At 38.5% G+C, this 13,319-nt stretch overlaps 1 protein-coding gene across 2 annotated transcripts in view; it reads left to right on the top strand.

Annotated features, from left to right (window-relative positions):
* The window catches only part of LOC126191590 (SHC-transforming protein 1), a 113,181-nt gene that overhangs the window by 15,099 nt on the left and 84,763 nt on the right, over window positions 1–13,319 (top strand). For both annotated transcript variants that reach the window (XM_049932535.1, XM_049932533.1), the window contains exon 4: window positions 5,296–5,356. In XM_049932535.1, the coding sequence (XP_049788492.1) occupies window positions 5,296–5,356 (61 nt within the window). The remainder of the gene's footprint in view (window positions 1–5,295; window positions 5,357–13,319) is intronic.

Raw genomic sequence — 13,319 nt, 5'->3', positions numbered from 1 at the left:
AAATGAAAGAAAGCAAGCTTTGGATAACCTATGCCAAAATACTCATTATAAAACCAAGTTGTCAAAACAAAAAGAGCAATAATATTTTTCAAAATAAACTCAAAATTAGCTCCCAAACCAGCCATAAATGTAGTTATATAAGGGGCTTTCAAAAAGAAACATGCCGGAGGAATAATTACAGAAACTAGTACCTGTATGTTAGAACCATTGTCCCACTGTGACACAAGGCGGTGAACGGCTGTCTCATAAAATTCCGGGGGCTGCAATGTTAATCAGTTCCGCACGTGCGGCTGGACGTCGTCGTCCAAGGTGAATCATTTGCCCCTCAGAGCCTTTTTAAGGGGACCAAAAATGGCGTAATCATAGGGAGAGAGGTCCAGACTGTATGGGGGGTGGCCGAGGACCTCCCATTCGAATTTTTGCAGGAGTCCAGCGACTGTGTTGGCCGTATGAGGCTTTGCTTTGTTGTGGAGCAGAATAATCCCACGGATCAGATTGCCTAGTTGTTTTGATTTGATTGCTTGGCGAAGTGTGTTCAAGGTTTGTGAGTAACACTGGGCATTCACTGTTGCCCTGTGCTGCAGGAAGTGAATCAGAAGGGAGGCTTTGTCAAAGACGAATGTCAGCATAGGGGCAAACGATTCACCTCAGACAGCGATGTCCAGCTGTACATACGGAACTGGTTAACATTGCAGCCCTGGGAATTTTATGAAACAGCCATTCACCACCTTGTGTCACAGTGGGACAAGTATCTCCACAGTCAGGGTCAATACTTCTAACATACAGGTACTGGTTTCTGTAATTATGCCTCTGACTAGTTTCTTTTAAAACACCCCTTATACAACCAATCAAAAGTAAAAATCAACCACAATTATAAGTCTCTAATATTGAACTGAAACGAATTAATAAATAAACCCCCACAGTAACAAGAGTAGAAGAATGAATCAAAGCAGAGACAGGAGTAGGAGCAGCCATAGCAGCAGGAAGTCAAGAAGAGAAAGGAATCTGAAATCTCTTAGCTATAGCAGCCAGAACAATTAATATAGTAATAAGCTTTATTTCAAAAGAACTAGAAATAAAGTCATCATAATAAATATAATTCCAACCACCAAAATTTAATATTCAAGCGATAGAAATTAAAATAGCAACATCACCAATCCAATTAGATAAAGCAGTTAATATACCAGCACTATAAGACTTTACATTCTGATGATAAAATAAGAAACCAATCCCAAACCATCTCAACCTAATAAAATTCTAATCAAATTAGGACTAATAATTAAAAACCCTATTGAAAGAATAAATATTAAAACAATAATAATAAAACAATTTATATTCTTCTCACCTGCTATATAATCCAAGAAGAAATACATATCACAAAAGACCTAAAAATAAGAGGTATTCAGTTCAAAATTAAAGTCATCACGACCATATAAACATCTAAATTAAAAGTTGTCACTCGATAAAAACTCTATAATCAATTATTATGTAATAAATACCCTAAATAAAAAAAATTTCTTTAAAAAAATAAAGACAAAAAACTCAGAGAACAAATAGGAAACAAATACACAGCCTAAGATGGAAAAACTTCATATCATTGATCCCGCAAAACAATATTTTTAATTAAAATACTTAATTTAAACAAAGAAATATTCACCCTTTAAACAAAAAATACGTAAAGGCAATCAATGTAAAAGTAAAAGATGATACTCCCGAAAATAACCAAGAGAACAAGTATAAACCCCAGAATAATAATGTATGTGCTGAGAATAAGACTATAGTATAAACAGCCTGATGAAAACGAATAAATCTAACACCACCAGAAATCCTAAAGATAACCAGAAATAATTAAACTTTAAATCCAAGTAAGCAATAAACTTTATCACACAGAAAATACCATAACCATCTAACTTCAACAAAACACTCACAAGAATCATTCTACCAGAAATAGAGGCCTCTACGTGAGCATTAGAAAGTCATAGATGAACCAGAAGCAAAGGTATTTTAACCAAAAAAGCCAAAATCATAAAAACATAAAACATAAAATAATAAGAACCAAAATCAAACAACAAAGGAAAATATAAAATATTAGCAAAATCATAAACATTAAATAAAACCAACAGTAAAGGCAATCTAGCAACCAAAGTATAAAAAAGTCAAATAAACCCCAGCCTGTAGATGCTCAGGTTGATATCCCCAACCCAAAATTAAAAGTAAAGTAGGGACCAATCCAGCCCCAAGAAAACATAAAGAGAAAGGAAACTTAATCTAGCAAATGAACAATAAAGTATAATTATTAAAGTCAAAACCATAAAAATAAAAAAAAATTAGCATGGTATTAAGTTAAATAAACTGAACCTCTAGCAGTAATTATTAATGAACACATCCAAAAACTTAATAAAATTAAACTAAAAGAAAAATAATCAACACCAAAATAATATCTAATTATATTCAAATCAGCATGTGAATATACACAAATCATAAAAACAAAACTTGACAGAAACATCAAAGAATGAACTAACCATCAACAATTATTTATTAAACTAAGAGGGATTTTAAAAAAGTCATGAATAAATATTTTAACGTGAAGACAAACCAAAAGAATTAAAGAAATCATTACCATGAGACCAAATCATCGAAACCGAAATAGAAAGACCTAAAGCTCCCTCACAAAAATAATCATAATAAAATTCAGTAAGAAAAATAATAATCAGTATAAATAAATAAAGAACAGTATACTCTAATCTCAACAAAACCATCAATAATTGTTTGCATTTAGAAGGAAAAACATAAACACCAGCAAAATAAACCAATAAAGAAGGAAAAACAGAGAATATAAACATTAGTTTCAATTGTTAAAAAATGTAAACCAGAAATAGGTCTAGAGTCCACTTTTAAAACTTCAAGGGTGGAAAAGCTTCCCATCATCGATCCCCAAAACCGATATTTTAATGAACTAGCTCCTGAAATGATTAAAATAATAATCATATCACTATCAAATGTAATAAATATTAATTTTATTAAATTGAGACATCCAATATCAATAATACTTTTGATTATTCTTCAAACTTTTCTTGTTGAATTAATAACAGGAACAATAATTAAAATTTATTGATTGTCCGATATCCTATTTTTAAGATTTCTTGGTGATATATTAGTCCTGTTTATTTATATCACAAGAAATATTTCAACCTAAATTGATTACCATAACTGTTACTTCAACAACGCAAATCTTCATCATCAGCTTCTGGGCCTCATTTTTGACTTGAAATTGTTGTGGTTGCCACACCTGAGGGACCTGAAAGCCAGAACCCTCAAGGCATTGACTACCTTAAAGTGCCATAGCCACAGGTCTTGGGGAGCGAACAGGGCATGTCTGTTCCAGTTCTGTAGGGCTGGACTATGGGTGCACTGTCTATGGATCAGCGAGGCCTTCATATTTGAAGTTCATAGATGCTGTCCACCGTGAGGGGATTCGGCTCTCCACATGTGTTTATAGGACCAGTCCCATACCCAGGCTCTGTGCTGAGGCGTGGGAACTGCCACTTACCATCTGGCGGCAGCTCCTCGTGGTGCATCAGGCATATAAGATCCTCACAGCTCTAACTTCACCCACACACCATACTGTTGCTCGTCCAACTCTGGAATGCCTTTTCTACATACGTTCACGAGCCATGCTGCCGTTGGGGGTCCGCGTGCAGTGTGTACTGGAATCACTTGGTGTGGAGCAAGTACAACCCCAAATCTAGGGTTTTAACCATCTACCGCACTGGTTACTGCAGAGGGACAGTGTTATTTTAGATTTAGTGCAGTATAGGAGAGTTTGCACTCCTGCTTCTGTATTTTAATTCAGTATTTACAGACCTTTTGTATGTGCACTACAGCTATGTAGCTGTCTTTACGGAAGGGTCTAAGCAGGGGGACTCAGTTGCTTGCCCAGTTCTTTTCCCGGATTGTGTCTTTCAAGGTCCAACTGCCTCAGAAATTAACTATCTTCGACAGAGAATTATGTGTGGTCTTGTGGGCGCTGTAGCAGGTAAGACATTCTTCCAGTGGTAAATTTCTTGTCTGCTCAGATTCTCAGAGCTCCCTTTATGCTCTCCAAAGTTTGTACCCAGCAGATAAAGTCATCCAGAATATCCAGGATGCCCACCTCCAGCTACAGTGATTAGGAAAGCAGCTGTCTTTCTGCTGGGTATGTGGGCACATGGGAATTGCGGCGGAACGAAAGGGTGGATCAAGCAGCCAAGGAGGCGTGTCGTGATCCTCAGGTATTTCAGTGTGCCATCTCCCTGCATGCTATCACCTCACTGTTAAGGTACAAGGTCAGGTGATGTTAGGGAGATGAGTGACTGGAAGTAAATGACAACAAACTCCGTTTAGTAAACCTAAAATTTGGCTCTGGCATACTTCCTTCCAGCCATGTTGATGGGGCAAGGTCCATCTTACTATTCTTTGCGTAGGCCATAGCCCTGTGACACACAGACTCTTACTCCAATGAGAGGATTGTCCAATGTGTTGTGCTTGTGACATGCAGATCACTGTGCGCCACATTTTATTGGACTGTGTTTTATTTGCTGACCAGCATACTGGCGAGTTTGCCAACAGATCTGTCCTCTATTATAAACAATGTTCCAACAAGTGTGGTTAGAGTTTTAAAGTTTTGTGAATTGTCCAACATTTTAACAAGATTTTAATGTGTCAACAGGGTGACTGGCTCACCCAAGTTTTTTGTAAGTGGTCAGACAGTCACATTTCTATCTGCTTTTTAATTTCGTGTATAGCTGCTTTCTCTCCTAATTGAGATAGCGTGACTGTATGGTCATTTCGAGTGCACAAGTGTACAACAATTTTAGTTGATCTCCACATTTGTTTCTTTTGATAAATGAAGGGCACCAATGACCTCACCGTTGGACGCCCATAAAACACAAGCACACATGTGAACGCGCACCCCTCCCCCCACCCCCCCACCCCCACACACACACACACACATTTTGTAAGTAAATTTCCTTTAATTGTCCCAATATTTTACTTGCAGCACATGGAGGTTACTTACACACACACAAATTTTGTAAGTAAATTTCCTTTAATTGTTCCAATATTTTACTTGCAGCACATGAAGGTTACTTTTCTGACAGCTATTGCAGCTAAATACAGCTTTTGTTCCTTTTAATGCAAATTTTCAACTTTTAATGCTTTCTTTTCTCTTTTGTGTCTTATAAATCATTTCAAATTATGTGTTGTTGGTGCTTAGTGTAAAAGTAATTGTTACCGAGCTTGATGTTCTGTTACCAGGGAATGCATTAATAGAGTATGTGAAGCTGCTGGCCTGAAAACTGTTGACAAAAAAAGAAAGGTATGTTGTACAAATAGAAAAATTACCTTAGAATTGATATGTTTATCTGATGTGTTCTCTCCATATAGTTGCAACACTTTATCACACCTGCAATACATCATCACACAGTATACATACTGACAATCTTAGCTATACTGTTGCATGGTCCAAAGACAGAAATTAGTAACTGACAGAAGGTTCACTATAATAAAGAGTTTTGCAGATCTGCCAAAATTCAATTAAGACTTAAATGTCTTCTGCACAGAATGTACCTTTCTTAATGCAGTAACCAGTAAATCGACAAAATATCAACAGCTGGTATTGTCTTTGGCTTGTTAGAAGCATTTGAGCGTGATGTTTGCAGTATTTGTTTAAGGATGTTGTATGTTGGGAAGTTTTACTTGAGAAACAGTATATCACATTAAGAAGAGTGTGTGTGTGTGTGTGTGTGTGTGTGTGTGTGTGTGTGTGTGTGTGTGTGTGTTTGTAGGGGGCATATGGATTTCACTAGATGAAACAGTGTGTTGAGTTATCTACTGCTCCTGACTCAACCTTATTTTTGACAGTAATAAATTGGGGAGAGAGAATTGAGTAGAATTTACAAAAGTTTTATGTGTGAACATTGATAGCTTACAGATTGTCCCAGTGGGTCAGAAAGAAGTACAGAAATGCAGTATGTTCCAAAAATTATTTTAGCAATTTGTATTTATTGGTAGACACTTGCTACAAAATAAACAAATTGCAGAATAATCAGAGAACCATAGTTTTTTGCTGTATTGTCATAAGTTCTTTACGATCCAATTAAGCATCTGAATTCTGACACAATGGGTTTTCTTCTGGGAAGGAGATGTGTGGTGATAGAATTGGTTTGGCCAAGGGTTTGAAAGCATTTCTGCTAGATGACAAGCCGAACAGGATCATTTTTGTAACCCAAGTCTGGAGCACATTGACAGCACTGCAACAGAAGGCTTCTTGTGTGCTGAAGTTGAACAGGTGTGAGCTGGTGATTGTGGCCCTGCACGTTTTCCATCAGCATTTGGGGTTGTTCTGCTTATGGTGAAAAACATAAATCGTTGGTATCAGCAGTTTGAAATGACAGGATGTCTGGGCAAAAATAAGAATCTGCATTGACTCTGCTCTTGTGATGGAAGAGTAGAGAGTATTAGCAAAATTTTAGTGGAGTCCATCAGTCTATTCAAAGTGCACGCAGAGAACTTTGTTCTCCATATGGCTGTCTGGCAGGTGTTAAGGTGACATTTGTTCAGAGATCACTCTACAGCTAGTGCAAACTCTTCATGTTGGTGGTAAAGGGTGTTAGAACACATGGCAGGTGACCGATTTTGTTGCAGTTAATTTGCAGTGACCAGGCAACATTTCATGTTAACAGTAAAGTTAACATACACATATGGGAATCTCAGGACCCTCAAGAAATTGTTGAACATGAAGGAGATTTACCTAAAGTTAACTTGTTAATACGGTCCATTCATTTATGAGGATAATATAATGATTGGAATGAGGTATCTTGAAATGTTGCAGTTTTTAACACCTCTCCCTCTCTAGCTATATTAGAATGTTTATGTAATTAAAGACCACTGGAAATTATTTAGTTGGGGAATGTTAAGAGCTACGACAGTTTGCTTATTACTTGTCCTGTATCCCCTTTCCAATCTTTTACTTTACTTTGAAGCATTGTTCATTGTAATTTAATACCATGAGTAATATTTATAAACCAAAAGCAATTGTAATTAAAGTAACTGTTCCTTGGACAACAATTTCAACTTAACAGTACTCCAGTCCACCCTCATACATTATTGTTTTTGCGCAACTATTTTTACTCTGGTTTGTAAGTCTCTGGAATATTCCCCATAAAAATTATTGAAACTTAAATCAAACACTATTTAAGACAATTTCCATTTCACATGTGCTTGCAGTTCTCTGGAATGTGGAAGGAGTTTTGCTATTTGGGGAGTAAAATACTGATAATGGTCGAAGTAGAGAGGATATAAAATGTAGACTGGCAATGGCAAGGAAAGCGTTTCTGAAAAAGAGAAATTTGTTAACATTGAGTATAGATTTAAGTGTCAGGAGGTCGTTTCTGAAAGTATTTGTATGGAGTGTAGCCATGTATGGAAGTGAAACATGGACGATAAATAGTTAGGACAAGAAGAGAATAGAAGCTTTCGAAATGTGGTGCTACAGAAGAATGCTGAAGATTAGATGGGTAGATCACATAACTAATGAGGAGGTATTGAATAGAATTCGGGAGAAGAGGAGTTTGTGTCACAACTTGACAAGAAGAAGGGACCGGTTGGTAGGACATCTTCTGAGGCATCACGGGATCACAAATTTAGCATTGGAGGGTGGCGTGGAGGGTAAAAATCGTAGAGGGAGACCAAGAGATGAATACACTAAGCAGATTCAGAAGGATGTAGGTTGCAGTAAGTACTGGGAGAAGCTTGCACAGGATAGAGTAGCATGGAGAGCTGCATCAAACCAGTCTCAGGACTGAAGACAACAACAGATCCTTTGGCAGCAGAAGACTACTGGCATAAGTTGTCACCCTAGTTCTGCCAACACCCTTGTCAATGGGGGCAGAGGAGTGGAAAGATGCTCAGGTCACTCTCTTGCCTTCGGGTTGGGAAACTGTCCCTAACCGGCAGAAGAATAGGCAATGATCAACGGCTTGAGGATGCAGAATGTAATGGAAACATCTGTATTAAAGATACTTAATGTGCATCCACAGGACATGTGACCTGTAATTTGAAAAAGTGTCATGGTGATTTCTCCTGCGACATTAGATTCCTGGCTAATCCCCCCATTTGGACCTCTGGGAGGAGTCTGACAAGGGGGAGGTGACCAAAAGAATAAGATAGAATAACCAACGAAAGGGTAACATCCTAAGAGTCAGAGCATTGAATGTTAGAGGTTTGAATGTGCTATAAAAGCTAGAAAATCTGGAAATGGAAATGCAGACTGTGTCTAGGCATAGTGGGGATCAGTGAAGTGAAATGGAAAGAAGATTCCTGTTCAGATGTACATACAAGGGGCAGTCAAATGAAAATGAGACAAACAGAAATGTAGTAAGTAAAGCGTTTATTACTTAAACAATAGTTGCCATAACTGATAATAAGTTCAACTTCACAGAAAAATGTTTTTGGTTGCCTACGGAACCATAATTGTACCCAGGTGTGCAGCTTTTTGTTTGAAGCGAATCGGTGGCCATGAATGTCTTTCTTCAGGGCTCTAAAAATATGGAAATTGCATGAGGAGAGATTGAGTGTGTATGGCAGATATGTAAGGGCTTCCCAGCTAAACTTCTGCTGTATAGTTGCCAGGATTTTTGTGAACTTACTGCACAAGTTCTGTTGAGAAACCTTTACACATCCTCCATTCAGTCCCAATCTCTCCCCTTTCGATTTCGATATTTCATGAGAAAGATGTTCGCAGCAGTCAACTGGCTTCAGACGAAGGGGTGAATACCTGGGTACAATCATGGTTTCATAGGCAACCCCAAACATTACTCATAGAGTAGGCGTTTCTCATAGCAGAATAAATGTAATAATTGTTGCGGTGATTGCTTTTGAAATAACAGCAGCTTACCTCCTATTTTCCCATCTGTCTCATTTTCATTTAACTGCTCCTTATAGGACAGTATATACAGCAGCAGAAAATACTAGAACTATAGTGTGATTTGTTATGAATAAGAAGATAGAACAGAGAGAGAGTTACTTTAAATGATTAAGTGATAGAATAATTGTCATCAGAATTGACAGCAAACCAACAAAAACAACATAGTGAAAGTATACCTGCTGCGGCCATGAGCAGAAGGTGGAGAGAAACTAAGTGGGAGAGTATATTCATCATGTTATTGACGTGTAAAGGGAGTTGAGAAGTATGTGTAAAACAGCAACAGAAAGAAGGGATGGGAAAATAGAACACGTGTTAAGACATCAGGGTTTAGCTTCCATGGTACTAGAGTGAGTTCTAGAGGGTAAAAACTGTAGAGGCAGACCATTACTGGAATATATGTACCAAATAATTGAAGATATCATTTGTAAATTCTATTCTGAGATAAAGAGATTGGCACAGGAGAGGAAGTCGTGACAGGTCCCATCAAAACAATCATACGCATTCCAGTCAGATTAATGAGAGCATTGCCTGTGTTAGACATCAATGTACAATAAACACTCACAGGTGGCAGTACAAACAATGGAGGGTATATCAAGCATTGAGGGGGACACGGAAAACAGTGTAGTCATTGTAGTGATGTGGAAATGGAGTGATTTGTCTGACATCCAAAAGCGCATGATCATTGGCTTTCAGGCCAAGGGTGGAACCATTTCCAAAATTACTGTGATTAAAGTATACTACATACGGCAAAATGGCATTATCTAGAACTGGCTCTGAGGCACTTGGGGTGCACCACAGACCACAGGTGACAGGGGTGAACGACAGCTGCAGTGATGTGTACAGGTGAATAGATGTGCAACTGTTGAACTGACCACCCAGATGAATTTTGGGGGGGGGGGGGGGGGGGGGGGGGGGTTGCTTCCAACAATTTCTCCTCAACAATCGTTGCGATTGCTGACTACTGTTCATTGGCAGTGAAGGCCGGAGGCTACATGTCAGTACTGCAACTGAATGTGCACCAAGTGGCAGCAGTTGGCCTTTTCAGATTAACCATGTTTTACCCTCCATTGGCATGAAATGTCTGAAAGTAAACAACCTGCAACAATAGTTGGTGGGGTCCTACCGGAGGAGGGAGCTTTATAGTGTGGGGAGTGTTTTTGTGGCATTGCCTGCCTGATCTTGTCATTCTGGAAGGCTTAACGGATAAACAAGTATGTGTGTATCCTTGGGGACCATGTCTCCTCCCACATGCAATTTGTTTTTCCTTGAGACCCCACAAATAGCACCAGGATGAGTTTACTGTACTCCCCAGGCAACCAGACTCCCTGAATTTAAACCCAGTGTAGAATCTGTGGGGACCACCACAGTCAGATTCTTTGCGCCGTGGATGCTCAGCTGAGAAGCCTAGTGCAGCTGGCCACAGCACTGGAGTTGGCATGGCTCCACATCCCTGCCTGTACCTTCCAGAACCTCACTGACTCTTTTCCTGCATGTCTTGCAGCGGTCTGCACTACAAAAGGTTATTATTCAGCCTTTTGGCAGGTGGTCACATTAATGACCGTATATATGACTGAAAGCAAAAAAAATCTCAGTACAATTTTGTTTCACTGTAGATTCTCTCTATTTTCCATGACATACTTAAATGCTTAACTCTCAACCCCTGTTGACTACTTGAAAATGCTTGCATGCTTAGATTGAAAACAATACTCACATTGCCACCATGACATGTCAGTTTCTCAAAGATCTAGGTCAGGGGTCTCCAAACTTTTTAGTCCGCGGGCCACATTGACACCTCCACGAAGTCATAGGGGCCAAGATCTACCTAGTGGGATTAAAGCACCTTAGCACACTATGATCACCGTAATGTAAGGCTAAAGGAAAGATGAAATCGCAAAAATCTAAGGTTGTGGGAATAGCTAGCACTGAAACGAACTACAATTTTTATTTAATTACATAATTTTGATTGGTGGATGTACCTGACCGAAATTCTGGTGAATTTCACTAACAAAAAAGTATGTCACTGCACATTCTTCACGAAAGCGCCCTGCAAAGTTAACGAAATCTCAAAATCATGGTTAGCGACACTATTACTGCAAGATGTAACAGAGGTAGAGTATGTCAACACAGTGTTATTTCAAGTGGTGCAACAATAAGTTTAGTTATGTAGTCCTGTAGCGAGTAGCAGAGCCAATGTCGCGGTGTATTGGTCGCGATAGGCTTCGAAAGTCAATTGTTGGCAGTATAGGTACCACCTCAAATATTTGGTGGGCTGGATACCGGGGATGTCCGGCCAGCTAACGTGGGCCATTTTCGGCCTGCGGGCCGTAGTTTGGAGACCCCTGATCTAGGTCTCCATGGTCGATATGACTTGTTTACAGGTTTCGCTTTTTCCACAGCTTCTGGAGGACTGTAATTTAGATTACTAAATTGCCAAAACATTCACTCAGTCCCTGTTGCACGTTGGCTATCCAACGGCTTCCAGGAGCAACAAAAATTTGATTTTCATTATTTCACGTAATTATTGACTGAATTTAAAAATTTTAAATGTTGCTGTAATCTACTTATTAAGAGGTACAAAATTACTTTAAAGGTTCAATACAATAAGTATTACAGATAGAAACTGTGTTTGTCTTGAGGCAGCAAAGTACCCAGGCTATATCCATCCACTTTTTGAGAATGAGAACACTTAGCAACTGTCAACAAACTTAACACACAATTTTAAACCTTTTGTAAACTTTCCTCACTTAGAGCCCCACAAAAGAATGAAAGGAAAACAGTTTATTGGTTATTAAATGTTTGTTGTTCACATGGTAAAATTTCAACTTCAGTTATAACATTTTAATTCTTTATTTCTTTACTACTAACTCTATGCACTACTGATAATATACACACAATTAGGATTTTTCTTCTTCAATAGTAAGGTTTTACATGCTTAACATCAAATATTTTAAGACATTGACTCATTTGTAAAGGGAACATCCTTCTTTAAACAGTGAGTTTGGGTGGGGGATGAGCTTTACTGGTGATTACTTATTCCAACAGGGTGGAACTCCACTTTGGCACAACAACATATAACAGTGCCTCAATGACACCTTGCCTCAGTATTGGATTCTTGATTATTTATTCTTAATTTTCAAGATCTCCAGACATGACCTCCATGTGAATTTTTTCTTATGTGGCTATGCGAAAGAATGTGTGTTTTTCTTCACAATTTAGCTTGTGACCTAAGTGAACTCACAGTATAATCAGGTTGGCCAGCATCCTAGAAAATGAGGAAAAGTCCAGAAATGTATTTGTTCTGGAAAACTTGGGGGAAAACTAGGGGGAATTTTAGCATTTTGCCTAAAAACTGTGGAAAAGGCTTGATGTCTCATTTGATTTTGGGCAGAGGCATTTGCTTGCTTTGTTCTTGGTTTGATGCAGTACTGTAGTCACTGTTCACCCTCAGCTCAGTGTTATGCGACTGCCCTCCACTGGGCTTTTGGCATCCCTCAATTTTCCCACTCACTCACTCAACTGCAGTGGCCAGCCAGACCTCCCAGCTTGGCCAAGTCCAGATGAACTGTGCGAAAGTTTGTTGTTGTTGACGTGGCTGGACTTGTATGTGCCTGTCACTGCAGCCCGAATATGCTACCCTGGTTTCTGGTTGTGTCGTGATTTTGAGAGTTTGTGACGCAATGTGACCATCAATTATCTGTGATGAGTACGTGATATGGTTTACATTTACTAACATGGTGTTATCGCCAAAAATGTGCTTTTTTGGAATCCATTTATTATGAACCTGAGATACTGGGGTGTGATGGTGAGGTCTTATATCGCTCCTGTCTAGAGCCTGTGTATTGGGAGAATGACTCGTACGTGCACAGTGATAGATGGTCTGAAGTCGGTTCAGTCAAGTATTTAGTTCTTATTTTCATCCACCAGAGCCCAGTAGTGCACAGAGACATTCAAGAAACAGTTCAAGAGATTGTTTTTGTTGATTGTTCTGTTTATTTCTTGAAGACTTTTTTGTACATTTAAGTTTGTACCGTTTTGTATTTGCTTTGAGTGGTGTGAATGATGTGTAAATGTGTTCTAAAGTAAATATGTAGATCATTGTTCTACTGATAAATGCTGTATGAAGTAGCGTGAGAAAGTTTTAAGAGAGTATGAATGCAGACAATGGGGAATTTGGTATCAGAATATGTTAACTGAGTTTATTGTAAAAGGAAAGCTAATTTGAGTGCAAATGAAAATAGTGAATAAGATAAAGTATAAACGAAATATCAGAATGTTAAATATTTATTTCTGGGGAAAATACAGTTCAAAAGTGTTTTCTATGTTGATTGGTGAATTATGAAAAGCGTGGACTAAC

The sequence above is a fragment of the Schistocerca cancellata genome, chromosome 6 (genome assembly GCF_023864275.1).
Source record: "Schistocerca cancellata isolate TAMUIC-IGC-003103 chromosome 6, iqSchCanc2.1, whole genome shotgun sequence".
NCBI lineage: Eukaryota > Metazoa > Arthropoda > Insecta > Orthoptera > Acrididae > Schistocerca > Schistocerca cancellata.
Note: the sequence above shows the minus strand (reverse complement) of the source record. Positions and strands in the feature narration are given on the sequence as shown.